Source organism: Ambystoma mexicanum, chromosome 13 (assembly GCF_040938575.1).
Source record: "Ambystoma mexicanum isolate Mex_15411 chromosome 13, UKY_AmexF1_1, whole genome shotgun sequence".
Taxonomy (NCBI): Eukaryota; Metazoa; Chordata; class Amphibia; order Caudata; family Ambystomatidae; genus Ambystoma; species Ambystoma mexicanum.
Genome location: NC_090938.1, coordinates 737,763,473 through 737,781,545, shown reverse-complemented (window position 1 = coordinate 737,781,545; position 18,073 = coordinate 737,763,473). Strand labels below are relative to the sequence as shown.

The window sequence follows — 18,073 nt, the reverse complement described above, 5'->3', positions numbered from 1 at the left end:
TGGGAAACAGTAGTTTATCCCAGAGAAGGTATTTAAACATTTGGGAAATCTGCAAGACTTCCCAATGCCACTGCACTGAAGGTGCTGTGTGACACAATGTAAAAGATGATGCCTATTGGGTTTGTCAGGCTCCATAACCAAAAGAAACACCAAGTTCAGAAATCACATTAAAATACATGTGAGAGTAGGAAAAAAGGGTAGCACTCTCTCCAGGTTAAAAAAATCAAGTCCTCAAAATCCAAAATCAAAGTTGAGGGTCTCTAAGGTGGAGGGAATTAGGGAGATTTCTCCGAAATGTGCTAACAGAACACAATTCATGGAACAATATGAACCTAAAACTACATTCAAGATAACCTCAGATATACCAGGTGAGTAAGACCTTTTGGTGTAATATACAATTACAGTTGCTTTTCAGATCAGTGGAACACAGACTAAGGTAAGCAATAACTCTTTACACTTATTAAGAATGGCACACAGCTATTCAAGGCAGGTAAAACGTAAGGCAGACTTATTATAAACAGGTTATACAGCAAATTAGGGGAAGCAAAACCCAGTTGGTAAAATTATACATTTATATCTTAAAAGAAATAGTAAAGTGAAGCCAACAGCATTTTTATTTTGGATTTGTAGAGCGCACTGCAGCCCACAGGCACTGAGCGGCTATAAAGGATACTTAAGAAGGCTTGCTTGAGGGTTACAATAAGCGGCCCAGGAATAAAGCTTAAAGACAGTTGCTTACAAGGTTATATTACAAGTACAGTATTCTACATAGCATAGTGTATCAAATTCAGTGAAGTAGCATATGTAAAATTGGGATAAGCCCTTTAGACAAAGAGCCTAGCTTTTAAAGCTTTGTGGAAGGCAGCATGAGACTCGATTGATCTGATCTGGGAGGATGTTCCAAAGAGTAGCAGCCATTGTTGGGAAACTCGAACCCCCAGCATGCACTTTCCGCGTGTGAGGAACCATGATGCGGTTGGCATAGGCGGACCTGGAGTGTCTGGATGCTGTTTGGAGATCCTTTGCGCTAGATACCTAGGTGCGAGTCCGTGAAGACATTTGTGGGTTAGGGCCAGTGTTTTGAAGACAACCCTTTCCTTGATAGGTAGCCAATGTACCTGCCTCCTGACCGCTGAAATGTGTTCCCTGTGTGAGATGCCTGTTGCGGCGCTTAAGGCATTATTCTGGGCTATCAGGAGTTTAGCCAGGTTTCTTTGGGAGTGTCAAGAATCAAGAAACCAGTAGTTGAAGTCATGGTGTAGTAGTCGAGTTCTCCCTACCAATGTGCCCCTTTGTACCTCCAAAATAAGTACCAAGGAATCAATGAGTCAGAAGATGGAACACCAGACCAGACTTCTGAGGAGGCAGGAACAGCGTAGGATACAGCGAATGACAACGTACTTGATTCGCACAAAAACTAGAGAAATTACAGAGGTACACAGGCTTAGGATCGTAATTGCGAGAAAACAATGAACAAGTACAAGATTAACAGGACAGAGTCAAAAGTAACTTACCAATTGGGCGAGGAGTGTATTCTTCCAGAAAGGTATACTGCGCAACCCAATCTATACCTGAAACCGCGACGGCACGAGAACGCCTAAGCGGGTGCAAAAGGTCTCTAGTCCAGTGCCTGTCCCGACGGCACGAGGACGCCCAAGTGGGTGCAAAAGGTCTCTAGTCTAGTGCCTGTCCCGACAGAACGAGGACGCCTATCGACTCTAGCGCCACAAATGCCAGTCTCTAGTCCAAGCGCTATATAGTGGGTCAAGCAGTTTCTTTCAGGCAAATGAAGGACTCCTTCGCAGAACTGTCCACCACACGAAAGTGAAGTAGACAGAAGTGGGATCTCCTGTTCGGATGTTGTATCCAAGGTGCAGCGTGAGAATGGCAACACGCTGATGAAAGGAAAACACACGGCAAGGTAAGAGAATGGTCAAACGTTCCGGGTCTGGCAACTTGGTAGCAAGGCGTTTGTTAGAATCCAAAAAGCAAAAACATGGTCGAGGTTTGTTCCGGCTTGTTCTGTTGCTGGCAGCGTGGTAACCAATTCGAGACAGAAGACAGGTCGTAAGCGTTCCAAGTCATGCAGCGTGCTGGTGATGAATGATAGCAGAGGATAAGGCTAGGACAGGTAGTAACACAGGAAGAAGACAGAAGGAAATATGACGGGGCGAGGTAGGTAGATACAAGGACAAGGAAGTACTAAGCAGGTACTCAGGAGCGTAGCCTAGATTCCTAAACAAAATCAGAAGCGGCAATGCGGCAACCTGGAAGCATTATATCGGGTCACTGCGAACTTGCCGAAGCTCCGCCTCTCCGAGATTGAATCATTTGACAAACATGGAGTGGAGGCCATAGTCGCCATGGCAACTTTGTGGAGTGAGTGTAAAAGAAACTAGAACGAGTCCAGGGAAAAGCATGATGCGAATTACTAGCAGCAGATGATGTGGTAGCAGCATCTGTTTTGGGGAAAGTGGTTTTACCAAGCATTCCTGATTTCTGGGGCAAATCCTGACAGGGAGGTTCCAATAAAGAGGGCATTGCAGTAGTCCAGTCTGGAGCCAATGATGGCTCTGGCTATGGTAATACAGTTATGTTGGGAAAGAATTGCCTTACGATCAGTTTAGAGTGATACGCTGCAGAGGAGGCAATGGCATTGACCTGCTTGTCCATGGTCAGGCTTGGTTCGAGGTACACGCCCAGTGTCTTAATCGCTTGTGATACTGTGATGGAGATGTTGTCAATAGTAAAGGCGTGATACTCCTTTGCAAGTTTGCTCAGTGTGAATGGAGATCCAATCAGCAGTTCCGTTTTTTCACTGTTTAAACAGAGCCAATTGTCTGCCATCCAAGATTGAATGGTAGAGTAAATGAAGTAGAGGGTGTTCGTATCAGTTAGATAATCCCATAGATAGGTATGAGCACCTGGGTGCCATCTGCATAGTTAGTATATGAGATGCCCAGTGAGTCCAGGATTCTGACCAGGGATCTGGTGAAGAGATTATACAGGGTGGGGCTATGCAAGAGCCCTGTGGGACTCCACATTTGATAGGACTAGGGATGGCATTAGAGGATTCCGAGAAGACCTTCATTACTCTCTCCTGAAGGAACGAGTTGATCCATTCACATGCCTTTGGGGAGAAGTTTGCTGTGGAAGAGAGATGGTGGCATAGAGTTTTATGCTCTACCAAGTCAAAGGCCGCAGAGAGGTCTAGGAAAAGGAGCGCAGGTTTGCCTGAGTCTCTCAGGTGATCTATTTGATTTTTCAGGTCAAGTAGAGCCATTTCGGTGCCATGACGAGGACGAATGCCGGACTGGCGAAGTCCAAGAAGGTGGTTGTCCTCAATACATTTTTGAACTTGCAGGTAAGCTGCTTTGTCCAAAATCGTTAAGAGGAAAGGGACAGTAGTAATGGGTCTGTAGCTCCCAGTTATCAAAGGGTCGAGAGATGGTTTTATTAGTAGTGGTCGGACCCAGGCTTCTTTAAAGGGAAGTGGGTACATGAGACGATTGCAAGCACAAGTTGATGAAAGCAATAACAAAGGGGGCGAGGGCTGGAGCACAGTCTTTGATGATGTGAGCCGGGCAGGCGTCCCCCTTACAGTTGGAGGGCTTAATGGACTTTATGAGGGCAATGACTTGTGATTCGTTCATGACAGAGAATTCAAATTTTGGTACTTGGTTGGATGTATTACATGTAGGGGGTGCAGTGTGGGAGGCTAATAGGGAAGAGAGAGCTTCTTGATGGGCTAGAATTTTGGTGTGCAGGGGAGTCGAGTTTGTCAAGCACAGCTCCTTGAATTTGGTTACACCAAGTCTCGTCTTTGACAATGGTGGATGGTGGAGCTGAGGGCGATTCCAGTTCCCTGAATATTGTAAAGATTTCCTTTGTCCCCGAGTTTGCATTATTAATCCTTCTGTTGTAGGATTCTGCTTTGGCATGTGATAGTTGTTTTATATTCTCTCACAATGGTCTTGAAGGCAGTTTTGTTCGGTTCAGTAGGGTTTCTTTTCCATATGGCAAGTAATACCCTTTTTTTGGAGAGAAGATCCATGAGTGCTTGGGAGAACCAGGCATTGGAATGCTTGGTTTTCTTGTGGCCGTAACGGGGGCGATGGGGTCTACTGCAGTGGTTATGACCTGGTTGAAAGTGTTAGCTAGGAGTACAGGATAATTGGGGAATGGTGGTTGCAGTGCTGGAACATGAAGGTGAGGTAGGACAGTATCTTTCGTTAGCTTCTTAGAACTCCTTGAAAGTGCGGCAGGGAGAAGGATAGTGGGTTTAGATGGTCCCGTGGAGGTGTCAATGTGAAAGTTAATACAGAAATGGTCTGACCGAGGGATGGGGCAGATGGTAGAAAGGAGAATGGGGCAATTATGTTGCGCAACCCTATCAAGGGTACGCCCTTTGATGCGAGTAGACTTGGTGATGGTTTGGACAAACCCTAGAGTGGCTAGTCCTTTTTGTAGGGCGGAGGCATTAGCATCATGGGGGTCATCTAGCCCTAGATTGAGGTCACCCAGTACTACTACTTTGGTTGTTTTTTTCAGGTTGTGTGAGAGAAAGTGGATAAGGGTTTCTTGGAAGTCAGTTGGTGGGCCTGGGGGCGATACACAAGATGAATGGCGATGGTGGCGTTGGGTGACGTTTTGAGTTTGATGAGGAGGTATTCAGCGTTGTGTCCCAATTCTCCCTGAATTCTTCTGATGTCAAGGGTGTTCTTGGCTAAGATGGCCACACCTCCCTTCCTTTGTCCTAGCCGATCCTGCCTAAATATGGTGTGGCCAGATGGGACAGCCAGCGAGAGGGCAGGTCCAGAGGTGTCTTGTAGCCAGGTCTCACAAACAAAGAGAAGGTCGAGCTTATCTCTGGTAATAAGATCATACACATCAAGCGTGTGCGCTGGGACAGAGTGGGCGTTCACCAGGGCGCAGGTAAGGAGTGTGGAGGAGGGGCTACAGGGTTTGGCTGAAGTGGGTAATGTGGGCATTTGGTTGGTGGTCATGGTAGGTAGGGCGATGGACGTCAGCTTGCAGTATTCAGTGACAGATTTGGTTAACATGGTAGTATGGGCATCATTGACCAGCCTGACATTAGCATCATTGACCAACATGGCAGTGGGGGCATCATTGACCAGCCTAACATTAGCAGCATTGACATACATGGCAGTGGGGGCACTACTGACCAACATGGCAATGGGGGCATCATTGAACAGCCTAACATCATTAGCAGCATTGACCAACATGGCAGTGGGGGCATCATTGACCAGCCTAACATCATTAGCAGCATGGACATACATGGCAGTGGGGGCATCATTGACCAACATGGCACTGGGGGCATCATTGACCAGCCTATCATCATTAGCAGCATCTGGGGCTGTTGTGGGGAAGAGTCATGTGTGAGCTTTCTCAATGTCTGGGAGTCCGTAGCAGAGCAGCTTACGGCCCCAGGTTGCGGCAAAGCAGGAGGTTCTGGGGGCGCTGTGCATGTCTTACGGGTGCGCTCCGCTGTTGTGGGAGGGGGAAGCCGAGTCGATAAGACTCATAGCAGCTGTGTGGGCTAGGCAGTAGTGATGGTGGCGGGACCTTTGGGTGGCGCAGGAGTTGCATCCGGCATCAGAAAAGATCTTAGTGATGATGCGGCAGACGAGCAGGCTGGCGGGGCGGTATGAGGCTTCGGTCGGCATACCTTGTACCGAGGCAACCGTTCCGCATAGCGACGATGGGCTGGTAGGAGCAGGGCTGCTGAATGGCAGTGCGCTGCCGAAGGACCTTGTTTCTACGTGTGAGGTCGGGTGGGTGGGTGAGCAGTATGGGCAGGTATTATGTGGCGGCCAGTGCGACCATTACCTTTGTTGCAGGCATGGATTCCTGCGTCCAGCAGCTCAGAGCAGCAGAGAGCTGCAGAGAGGGGCGACAGCCTTTCCTGTTGGCCTTCCCTCGGCGGCTTCGCCTCGCGGCGCGCCTCCCCTCCATTTAAAGCAGATGGGGAGGTCAGCACGAGGTGTGGGACCCAATCGGGTCGTCCTGAATCATTTGTTGATGCGGTCTCCATGGCGAAGATCCCGGCAGCGGCCATCTTAAGTAGAGCACGCTCCTCGTGGCATGCTTTGGGCACAGATAGTGCACGCCCAGGCATCTGCAGCCCATGGAACGGCGCTGATGCTGCGGACAGAGCGTATGTGCCTCTCTGAGACATCCCTCGCAGAGGAGCTGCAGAGAGGGGCGACAGCCTTTCCTGTTGGCATTACTTTTCGAAAGAGGGGGACCCAATTCAAAAGGTGAGTAAAATAACCTTATATGTATTTTGGGTTTATGGTCATTATATCTAAAACCATTGCATCTAATGCCACTCCATCGAAATGTTTCCCTCTAAATAATTTCCATCTAATGCATTTTGGTTTTCATTTGTTTTTCTTTTTTTTGGGGGCGGGGGTGAGGTCCCCCCCTCAAACCCCTGTATTCTACCCTTTAAAATGCACCTGAACACAAATTAACCACAAATTAACCCTTTACCCACCAAAAACATGCATTACATGGATATTTTTTAGATGGAAACATTTCGATGGAATGGTATAAGATGGAATGGGTTTAGATGAATTGACTAGATACCGTATTTTGTATTTGTTTATTATTTATATCGCGCACCGAACCCTAAGGTAACTGGGCGCTGAAGAAGGCTTGTAAGTTACATACATGGAAGCAGTGGAGACATGGTAGAAATACATACATGGAAACACAATTGGAATTAGAAGGACCTATGGTTACAGAAAGTCTCGAAACAAAGAACGTGTATAGCATAACATAGGCAGAAGTGCAATCAGGCAAACATGAAGAATAAGTTCTGGGCGGGAGCAAGGTAGAGATAAGGTCCTTATTGGAGAGGCTTATTGCTCAGCCAGTTTTTAATTCCAGATTTGAAGGCCAGGAAGGAGGGCTCTGGTCTGTAAGCAATGGGTATGGAGTTCCAGCATTTGGCTGCTTGGACTGGGAAGCTAGCTCCTCCTGCAGTTTTTAGGTTGAACCTAGGTACTGCAAGTCCGTGAGATAGGGCAGATCTGGTGTTGCGGGCTGAGTGATGCTTACAGATTTTGTCAGACAGGTATTTGGGAGCTGTGTTCGCAAGGCACTTGTGTGTAATTGTTAGGGTGCGGAGAATGATTCTGTCACGAACAGAAAGCCAATTGGCAATGCGCCTAAGAGAGGAAATGTGGCTGGATCTGGTAGACCAAGTGCTGCTCTTAGTGAGTTATTTTTCAGGATCTGGAGTCTATTTAGGTTAAGTTCAGAGGAGCCTAGAAAGAGTGTGTTACAGTAGTCAATTTTTGAGAGCGCTAGTGCTCTGGCTAGCGTTAACTATTAGTGGACAGGTAGGCTTTACATCTGTAGATTAGTTTATTGGTATAGGCTGTGGAGGCTCCCACCGAACTGACTTGTCTCTTGAGGGACAGTGTAGAGTCGAGACAGACCCCCAATGTTTTAATTTCTTTTGAGACCTTGATCGAGTTGCCGTCAATGTTGAAGGGTGAGTACCTATGATCCAGTTTGTTAAGGTGTACCTGAGTGCGACAATCAGGAGCTCGGTCTTGTCATTGTTAAGGCATAGGCTATTGGAGGACATCCAAGCCTAGAGTTCTAGATAGACATGATTCAGGAGTTTAGAATCTAGATCATAGCAACCTGTAAAGGGGATGTACTTTTCAGAATGGCAAAACACACTCAAGGTAAGTAAGAACTGCTCAACTCTCAGAGTGAGTGTTACCCACCAACTCTTTCACAAGTAAGTAACTTTCAAACACTTAGTCTTTTCCCTTTTCTTGGAGCATGAGTGTTCTTAGTGGCAGAAAGGGGGGCGGGGGGTTACAAAGTCTCTAGTATCCAACAGACCGGCCAGGATAGGAACAATAGCAGCAAAAGTCAGAGTTCCTGGGGAAGACTGCTCAAACAAGTATTTCACTTTAGAGTGATAGAAAGGGTCCAGGGACTTCAGAGAAGACACCCAAAGGAGGATTCCAGCAGTGGGCCTGGGTAAACTGGATGTGAGGACTGCCAATCACAAGAAACAACCCAAAGCTACACATAAATCACAAGAAACTTAAGGTAAGTAATACCCAAGCCAACAGTACCTCAGCACAGAGTTTGCAGCAGGAGGACTTCAGGATCTGCAGCCAAAAACCTGGTGGATGAATTCCTTGTTGTGAAGACTGAAAACAGGACACTGGAAGGGATCCTTCAGCAGGGATCAACAGGGAAAGCTACAAGCAAATGTTTCTTGGCAGCTGGATGCTGTTCTGTGGTTTTGGCGTCCTTTTCAGGAGCCAGGAAAAGACAATATCGGATTCTCGTCTATAATCTGGTCCAGCAGTCTGGTGAGGGGGCTTCAAGGACTTGAGTCCCGTCTCTGAAGGTGCAGCAGAATGCCACCAAAGTTTCAGCTCGTTTCGGAAGACTAGGCACTGCACAATGGATCGAGGTCCCAGGGTATTGCAGCCCTGCAAGGTTGCAGCACGGTGTGGGATGGCTCAAATTGCAGGTCTTCTTGAGTCAGTGGATCACACCAGGCTCTGGGTCGGGGTCGTCGTTTTCGAAAGTCCCCAGGTCACTTGGAAGGAAGGACTACACCGGCTCAGGTTACACAGCAGTCTCTCTGGTCGCTGGAAATAGTCTCAGCCGGTGTCTCTTCATCTTCCTCTTCCAGTGGTCGACTACCTCTTCAGCTTCCAGAATCAGACTTTTATCCAGGAACCCAGACAAACAGGCGTGCAACATTACAACTGGAGGGGATGGCAGTCCGTTCAGGACAGCCAACTTCCCAGTTGGAACTGGATTCCAGCAGGCAAGCTTGAAGACAAAGAACTGCAGAGTTTCGGACTCCTCCCTCGCTTCTTGCCTTTGCAGACACGCTAGAGTCTTGGCAGTGAATACAAGGGATTACTGCCAAAGACAAAATAAGACCAGGGTCCTTTCCACCTGGGATGGCAGAAGACGTCACACAAAACAACAATGAAACTTAAAATGGAGAACAAAAAAAGGAGCCCACCATTCTAGCAGAATGGTAGGCCTCCTGTGCATTACCGCAGAGGATTTGACAGCCTGCGAGTAATAAGTCACTAAAATTGAATCATTGCCACCAGCCATTCAAGTTAACTTGCAAATGTAACACAAATGTTACCAGGTAAGCGAGAAAGGAGACACACTGAACCTCCCCAGCACTCCACATAAGGTGGGGTGTGCTGGCTCACAAAATGTAAAAGGGATGGAAATCTCACTGCACCTCTTGGGAACTGTAGTTCACCCAACATAGAGAGAAAATAAAAAGGGAAGCCCAAAGGCAACCCAGCAACACTGCCCATAAGGAGCAGTGTGCTGCCATAAAAAAAAAAGACATGAAGCCTACAAGTTAAAAGGGCACACAAAAGGTCACTCAAAAAAAAAGAAAGAGTAAAAGATCGGATGAGAGGGGAAATAGATTCCCACTCTCCTGTGGACAAAGAGAAATAATTACCAAGTCCAAGCAAAAACTTCTGTGGTTGACACAGGCAAGTAAGATTATTCACATTTATGAAAATCTTACCCAACAACTCGCCCCTTCCTGAACGTTCTTTGCACTTCTGAATTCATTGTTTAAGCAGAGCACCTCACTGTGGCCCAAAACATTTTCTTGTAAAAATGAAATACATATTTGCCACTGTAGCTGAAGAAAAAGTCTATATGTTCAAAACAAAATATAAAGAATATAAAATAAAATTTAAGGCAATAATTACAGGCACAAACTGTATTGTCAACATAAACCTGAACTAATGAGGTTTTAGTTACATTTCTCAGTCGTGCAGAAGCTTTTAAGGACAACCCAAGTAGGATACATTTACCCTGATCTGCCAACCGGAATTCTCAGGTGTGCCATCTCCAAATATGGCACATTCTTGCATTTCATTCTCAACAGGTAAACGAAGCCCCCTACAGGAGTATCACTGGATTTCTAGATCCACTCGGCCATTTTAATCACAAAACAGCTGCAACCGCCAACAGCCTTCTAAAGTATTACCAACAGCTGCCACCAGTCATTGAGTACATCAAAGGAATTGAGCAGGGAGATTTGCTCATGGGAACAGACTACAGGGTGCTCTTGTGGCACAAAGATGTGAACATATTAGGGACTCTGGTGTACACATACACAGAGTAACATCACCAGTAAGGCTGAAATAAAGTGGTCAGTGATGTGAACCGGGAGTGGAAAAAGCAAAAATGACAGGGAATTAATGGAATCAAGGTTTAGGACCTACTTTCAAATGCACATGCATAACAATACATGCTTAGGAGCAGAGAGTGAAAAAGGTGTTCCCAGCAGGCTTTCATCACTGCGAAACTAAGGCCAACAGCCTGTAAAAGATCAGACTCTCTGCCACAGTAGAGATAAGGCTTCACAGCCTGTGCAACTTACCCTGTCTGACAGATTACCAGATGCTACATCCCCTTCCTCGTCATCTTCTTCTTCTTCCTCCTCCTCCTCCTCTCCTTCCTCCTCTTCCTCATCCTCTTCCTCCTCCTCCTCCTCCTCCTCCTCCTCCTCCTCTTCCTCCTCTTCACCGCTCATTTGGTCTATGGGTATTTCTTCCTCAGACTGCATAAAATACAATGAAGAAGGAGGTTAATGAGGTCTTTGTTTTTCGGTCAGTCTCACAATGTCACCTTCTACCCAGCCCTCCACAGCCAATATAAAGCCCTAGCCCATGTTATAGCCCCCCACCTCTTCGACCTTATTGGGGTAGTAACTCCCACCTTTCGGCATAAATGTTCTCCACTTCTGCTAAAAGGCCTAAACTCCTGCCATTCCACTTTTAAAAATAACGCTGCCACAAATGAAAACAACTTTATTTCAGGTGCTTGTATTTAAGAGGCTTACACATAGCGTTCTCGCCAAGTGCGTGACATCCATGTGCTTTTACGATGTTTTAGAGAAGCACCAACCGCATTATCAGGAAGCAGACGATGCAAATTCTTAAAACTACCACTGGCCATGCAGGTCAAGTTCTTTAATTTATGTACTTGACCTAAGGGAATTGCTCTTGCCCCATGGGAACGGGTGAGAACATATTTACCAGTGCTTTCTTTTAAATTGTGCATGTCACCATAAGCACACTTCATATGTGGGGTATCCAGTCATTATTGGTGCATAAACACTGAATTGAAAATAAAGTGAACAAAATAGATTGATTTGAATACATTTTGTTTGGGAAAAAATCTTGTGTGGAAGGTTGGTTCAGGAAATAACTTTAGTATGCAGGTAAGGAATAGGTTGTAGAGGGTTATTTTATGTTATCTTGATTTAAACCATGCACCGCTACCACCCAAGGACATTCTCCATGTAGTCACGTGGCTCTGTAACAGAAGAGGGCTAGGTGTGTTAGTGGGGATAGGATAATAGAATAGATTCAGAACCAGGAGGCACTGGCGTCTGTGAGGGTTGTCTTACATGCAGGAGTTCGATCGGCAGGCCCTGTGTGATGTAACCGTATGGGTAGGACTCAGTGCCTCGGATGTGTACTAGTGGGTGTGTTTGCCGTGATGTTACAGTGTGGTTTGTGGTTGTGCGCACTGGTTAGTTGTATCCATATGGGGTCCTGAGTCGCGGATGGCTGTTAAGTGTGGAGTATATAATGTTGGTTTGCATCTGTGTTGAGTCGATGGATTTATGGACGATGTGCAGGGCGTTTGCCTCCAGTGTTGTTTCCAGAGTCTCAGAGGTATGTTAGGGTGTAAGCATTAGATTAATTCTCAGTGTGTTTATGTGTGGTGTTGCTAGCCCCTAGTCATGTGTAGTGGCGTTGGTTATGTTGGAGGAGCAGGAAGGGGGGGAGAAATGGGTTAGTAAGTCGGTCAGTTTGACGAGGTCTTTGGCATGAGTCTTTGGTTGTCACTCAATGGTATGTACTTCTGGTGTGGGTTCAGTGGATTAGGGTTGGTTGTACCTAGTGGGTTTCCGGTTACTCGTTCAGGTCAATCTTGGGTAGGGACATTAAGGCAGGTTTGGGGGTTTTCCCCCCATAAACATTTACTTCAAAAACATTAGACAAACATAATTAATCTTATATGTTGGAAAGTGTTGATTTAGCAAGCAGAACACATTGTTTCTCTGGCTTGTTATGCTAAAATATCCATTTGATGGCATTCCAGGAAAGGAAACGCAGGAATCAGAGTAGCTGTTAGCGACAACTCTGGCGATATTAGGTCAGTGAAAAAAAGATTATAAAAACGTGCATTATCGCAATGAAATTTAGACATTATTTAACTATAAAGATAGTTTTCCAGCGGCGCAATGCTGCCAACCAGAGGCAAGCCACACACACAGTGAAACATATTTACCATTTAATGCAAACAAGGTATGCCTGCAGTAAAAGTCAAATAAAGCTTTGAAGCATCCCTAAACTTGACATGAAGATCGAGTACCATACAACTGGCACTTGACCTTCATAAAATCTACTTGACTATGCGGGTGGGTGTTGGTATGATTTATGTGATAAATCTCATCTGCGTCAACCCCAGAACCTTTTGCTGGACTTGGTGATTATTTCTCCTTGTTTCTGGGTGAGTGGGAATATTTTCCCCCCTCACCCTTTCTTTTACTCTTTATGGGTGACCTTTTTTTTTTTTAAACTTCAATTTTTATTCAGGTTTACAGAAAAAACAGTTTCCCCATGTCCCCCCACCCCGCACCCCCACCACCCCAACTTGTGCCCACCCCCCCCTGTCCTGTGCCCAAGCCAAGTCTGTTGTGCCGGGAGACTCGCAGTGTGTTCTCCCTCCAAGTGTGATGTTGCTGATGCCCTTAACACCGTTAGGCCTGATGCCGTCTCGCCCCGGGTGCTGAGCATCCCTGTCCGCTGAAGTACTGCTCTCTGCTTGGATCGCCCCATTGGGACCGAGTTCTCACACCGGAAGGATCAGTGGACCTCCCAACCCCATGATTCCATACCAGTTTGTGAGGAAAGCGCTGATGTCATTGTTCACCATGGCAGTCAGTTTATCCATTATAAACATGTTTTTAACCTTTTTCATCCACTCTTCCTTGGAGGGTGGCTCCGGGCTTTTCCATTTTTGTGCGAGGGCTACTCTGCCCGCCCGCAGCATTGTCTCCCACATCCTCGGGTACCTGTGGACTTCAACTTCCTCTGGGGGGAGGCCCAACAGCATCGTCAGAGGATTGAGAGGTAAGAGTTCCTCTATCACTTCCGCCATCCAGCCCCTCACCAGCCCCCAGTACACCTGTGCCTTGGGGCAGTGCCACCACATATGGCTCCTGGAGCCTGTTTGTCCACATCCCCTCGGACACAGTGGGGACACCCCCGAGAACATCTTAGACAATTTCACTGGGTCCCTATCCCACCCTTGCAGCACCTTGAAATTGTGTTCCATATCGGCCGTGAAGAGGTTCCCATGGAAGGCGATTTTTAATATTCTCGACCAGGAGTCCTCTGAAATCTCCTCTCCCGCCAGTTCCTCCCAGAACTTGCGGAAGGTTCTCCTTCCCTGGAGGTCGTACGTATTGAGAATTTTATACATGCTGGAAACCGCCCCCTTCCTTGAGGTTGCTGCATCTATGAGCTTTTCAAAGGGAGTTAGCTGTCTACTCAGACTGGAGCCCCATGATTGGTCACATAATATACCCTTCAAACGGAGGTACTCAAAGATAGACAGGGATCCCTGGCCGAGTGCGTCTCTCAATTCTTCATAGGGCAGGAATTCACCCTGCCTGAACAGCTGTCCCGCCCATTCCAGACCTTTGTCCGACCAGACTTGGGTGGACCTGAACCCTTTGCTACCCAGGTTGAGGGGGCGCCCCCAGAGGGAAGACATCGGGGATGGCCATGTAGTGAGGTGCGCCGTCTGAGGACCCTCCTTCCAAATGTCCCAGAGGACTTCCAAGGTCGGGTGGGCTTTCAAGTGACTCGGGATTGTTCTCCGTGGGGCCCACAGGAGGTCGCGTACCTTCAGGGGGTGGGTGTCCATATCCTCCAGATACGACCAGTACGTCCCCATTCCCTCCTTCATGTGTTCCAGGAGGACTCGTAGCTGAGCAGCCCGAAAGTACAGGCAGAAGTCCGGGAGTCCAAACCCTCCCTCCTCCCTGGGCAGCGTCAGCGTAGTCCTCCTGGTCCTCGGGGTTTTCCCCTGCCATATGAAGTCCCGAGTGGAGTTCTGTAACACCCTGAAAGTCTGCTGTGGGACGCCGGTTGGAAGTGCCGTAAAAAGGTATAGGAGCCGCGGCAGTACATTCATTTTGACCGCCATCATCCTGCCATACCAAGAGAGGACCATCCCTCCCCACCTCCTCAAGTCCGATGTGATCCCTTCTATTATGGGGTCATAGTTCGCAGTGGCCAGTTTAGTTAAATCCCGTGTGAGGAGAACCCCCAGGTATCGGATTTTAGCCTTCCCCATTGCAATCCCGTGGAGTCCATCCAGGGGGTCTAGCCCCGGGTCTCGGAGTCTCATGGGGAGCAGGACCGATTTCGAGGCATTAATCTTCAGGCCCGAGAAGCGGCCAAATTCCGTTATCAGGTCCAGCAGGGGGGGAGCGAGGAGCTAGGGTCTACCAGGTAGACCAGAATGTCATCTGCGAACAAGGAGAGTTTAAATTCCACCTCCCCCCTGCTAATCCCCTTAATCCCTGGGTGGGCCCTGATGGCTATAGCCAGGGCTTCTATCGTAAGGACGTATATCAGAGGGGAGAGAGGGCACCCCTGTCTCGTCCCTCGGGAGAGAGGGAAAGCATCGGTCAACTCTCCATTCACTTGGACCCTTGCCGTGGGAGCTCTGTAAAGGGCTGCTACCCAGCTCATAATGTGAGCCCCAAAACCCATCTTCCTCAGGAGGAGATCCATGTATCGCCACTCGACTCTGTCGAACGCCTTCTCTGAGTCCAGAGAGAGGACACTTGCGTTAAGGTCCGACTGTTGCGCAAAGTGGAATAGATCTATGGTCTTGCGTATGTTGTCCGAACCCTGTCTCCCACTGATGAACCCCACCTGGTCCCCATGGACTAGTTTCGGAAGTACTCCCTCTATCCGCCTCCCCACCACCTTTGCCAGTATCTTAACGTCAGTGTTAAGCAGTGATATAGGGCGGTAAGAGGCACATTCTGTGGGGTCCCTCCCCTCCTTAGGTAGTACCGCAATGATGGCCCCCATCATGGAGTCGGGGAGAGCTCCCCCCTCTAGCACCGAGTTGAAGACCCTCACCAAGTATGGGATTAGGGAAGATCGGAATTTTTTATAAAAATAGACAGAGAACCCATCGTCCCCGGGGGAGGTGCCTGCTTTCATCCCACCTATGGCCTTGTCCACCTCATCTTCGGTCACTGGCCCTTCCAGCCCCTCGGACATCTCCCTGGATAGAGCTGGGAGCCGAACGGAGCTCAAGAAATTCTCTATCGGGGCGTTTCCCTCGTCGTATTCGGATGAGTACAGGGTCTTATAATATTGGCGAAAGGCCCCTCCGATATGGGAGGACTCGCAACCCAAAGTTCCCTGGGCGTCCCTCACTTCCCTCACCATTCTGCTCCTCTGGACCTCCCTCAACTTCCAAGCCAAGATCCTGTCCGCTTTGTCCCCCTTCTCGTAATACTTTTGTTTTACCATCTGAAGACTTCTCTCCGTTTTGTGGATAAGTAAGTCTTTCAGCTGGAGTCTATAAATCTTCCAGAGCGGCCACTCGATCGCGGTCCGGGACCCGGTCTGGGGAACCCCTCGGTTGGAGATGGGCAATTTTTTCCCGCAGGGTCCTCTCCTGGGCCTCCCTCTCCCTTTTTACCCTTGCACCTTTTTGGATGAGGATGCCACGAAGAGTCGCCTTGAAAGCATCCCAGAGCGTGTGCGTGCCTACTTCCCCATTGTCATTTAACTCAAAAAATTCTGTTATGGCGTCCGCGATCTCCTGGGCATGAGCCTCGTTCTTCAGTAGGGCATCATTGCATCTCCAGCGGCCCCTGCGCTCTTTACACCATCCCCCCGATATTGTCACCCTTACCATGTCATGGTCGGACCAGGGTACAGGATCGACCCTATAGCCTGTAACGTGCGGGCGAAGGGTTTCATCCACCAAGATATAGTCTATCCTCGAGAACGAGGCATGGATGGCTGAGTAATACGTAAAAGAGGGGACCCCTGCTCTGGGAGACGGGATTGAGTCCACGAGACCCAACTCCTCATTCACTCTCCAGAAGGTTCGCGCCGTGGGTTCCTCCGCGGGTCTGGGGTCCTGGGGGCCCACCCTCTTCCTGTCCATGGATGGGTCCAACACCATGTTAAAATCTCCCCCCACCACTAGCGTGCCCCTTACGAATAATATTAGCTTCTCCTTGACCTCTTCCCAGAACTGGGCCTGGCCCTCATTCGGACCATACACTACAGCCAGTGTCAGGGGGGCTCCTTGTAGAGTTCCCCTCACCAGTAGAAAGCGACCCTCGGGGTCCTGCATGGTAGCCTCATTAGTGAAGCGGAGGCCCCTGGCGACCAGGATAGCCACCCCTCTTTTCTTCCCCTTATGGGATGCATATAGGACCTCCCCTATACCTCCCCCTCTCATTTTGGGTTCCTTCCCTCTCGCCCAATGTGTCTCTTGTAAGAACAGGAGGTCCAGCTTCGCCCTCCTGAATTCACGACAAACCAGGGACCTCTTGGTGGGTGTGTTCAAGCCCCGCACGTTCAGGGAGCCCACCCCCAGAGCCGGTTGGCAGTCAGCCATAATCTAAGCCATCAAAGCTGTTGGACACCTGCTTAACAACACTGTTCGTTATTTGCTCCCGAAGTCGCACTGGTCGGACTGGTCGGGCATTATTCGGACATTCCCTCAACTTTTCCCCTAACCCCCTTCCCAACCAACAACCCCCTGGCAACTTCGACCCCCCCCTCCCCGGCGTCCAGCCATTTAGTTCCGCCATTCCTGGCATTAGGCCGGACCACCAGTCTGCCCTATCCGTCCGGGCACGCTGAGCTAAGCTCGTTGTTATGAGCCCCCCCCCCCCAATTTTTCCCCCAACTTCGTCCCCACCTTACTTGCTGTCCTGGGGAAATGTGTGATCAACCGGACCATCGTTGCGCTGAATCCCCCGTGGACCAGTCGTCCCTGTTCTCAGTCATCTGTGTCGTTGCGCTCCCCCTCCCTCGCAGTCGGAGGGGTGTTAAGCTTCCTACATTTTCTTGAGCCGGTTTTCCTCCTCCTGGACCCGGGACGGTCTGGGGGCCCCTCCCCCAATCTCGCCAGGCCCACCGGGCCTCTTCTGGTGGTGGGCTCAGTCACATAGTCCTGAATGGCCCCTCTTATGTCCTCTTCCGTGGTTAGCGACGTCCGTTGGCCCATGTATTCAAAGGTCAGGGAAAATGGATACCCCCACCTGTAGCGTACTCCTTTGTCTTTTAGTAGTTGTGTTAGGGGGCGGCACATTCTCCGCTTCGCCAGGGTGTAGGCTGAGAGGTCTTGGAATATCGAGATCTCTGCACCGTTGTAGGAAATCACCCTTGCTTTCCTTGCCTCCTCCAGGACCTTAGCCTTGTCCGTATAGTAATGGAATCGCGCAAGGATCGATCGGGGGTTTCCCGCTCTGCCGCCCGCTCTGTGCACGCGGTCGAATGTCAATTCCGTTGTCATTTCTTTGGCAAAGAGGAGGGTGATTATGTTTCGCACCACCCGGATTAAGTCTCTCTCCGTCTCCCCTTCCACTTCCAGAACCCCAAAAAATCTAAGGTTGTTCCTCCTTTCCCTATTTTCATAGTCGTCCATCTGTCTGGCCCTTTCCTCGTCCCTCTTCTCCAGGGCAGCCAGCCGCATTTCCATTTGCACTTCCTGGATGGCTGAGGTCGACTGGTCGGTCTCCACGCGCAGGAGCCTGTCCTCCATCTTGTCCACCCTGTTGTCCATTTTTTCCAGCTTTTGCGCGATGTCGGACCGCATATCCCGGATCTCCTGGAGTATGGATGCAAATCCCTTCTCCATGGCCGTGGCGGAATGCGTTGGAGTTTCCGGGTGGGCCATGGCCCCGTGGATTGTGGGGTTCTCGCTATTTTTCCCAACCCCT

The 18,073-nt window shown here is 48.9% G+C and overlaps 1 protein-coding gene across 1 annotated transcript in view; it reads right to left on the bottom strand.

Moving 5' to 3' along the window:
* Positions 1-18,073, bottom strand: part of EHMT2 (euchromatic histone lysine methyltransferase 2) — a 346,377-nt gene that overhangs the window by 273,195 nt on the left and 55,109 nt on the right. The window contains exon 8 of the mRNA XM_069635011.1: positions 10,442-10,621. Coding sequence (XP_069491112.1) covers positions 10,442-10,621 — 180 coding nt within the window. The remainder of the gene's footprint in view (positions 1-10,441; positions 10,622-18,073) is intronic.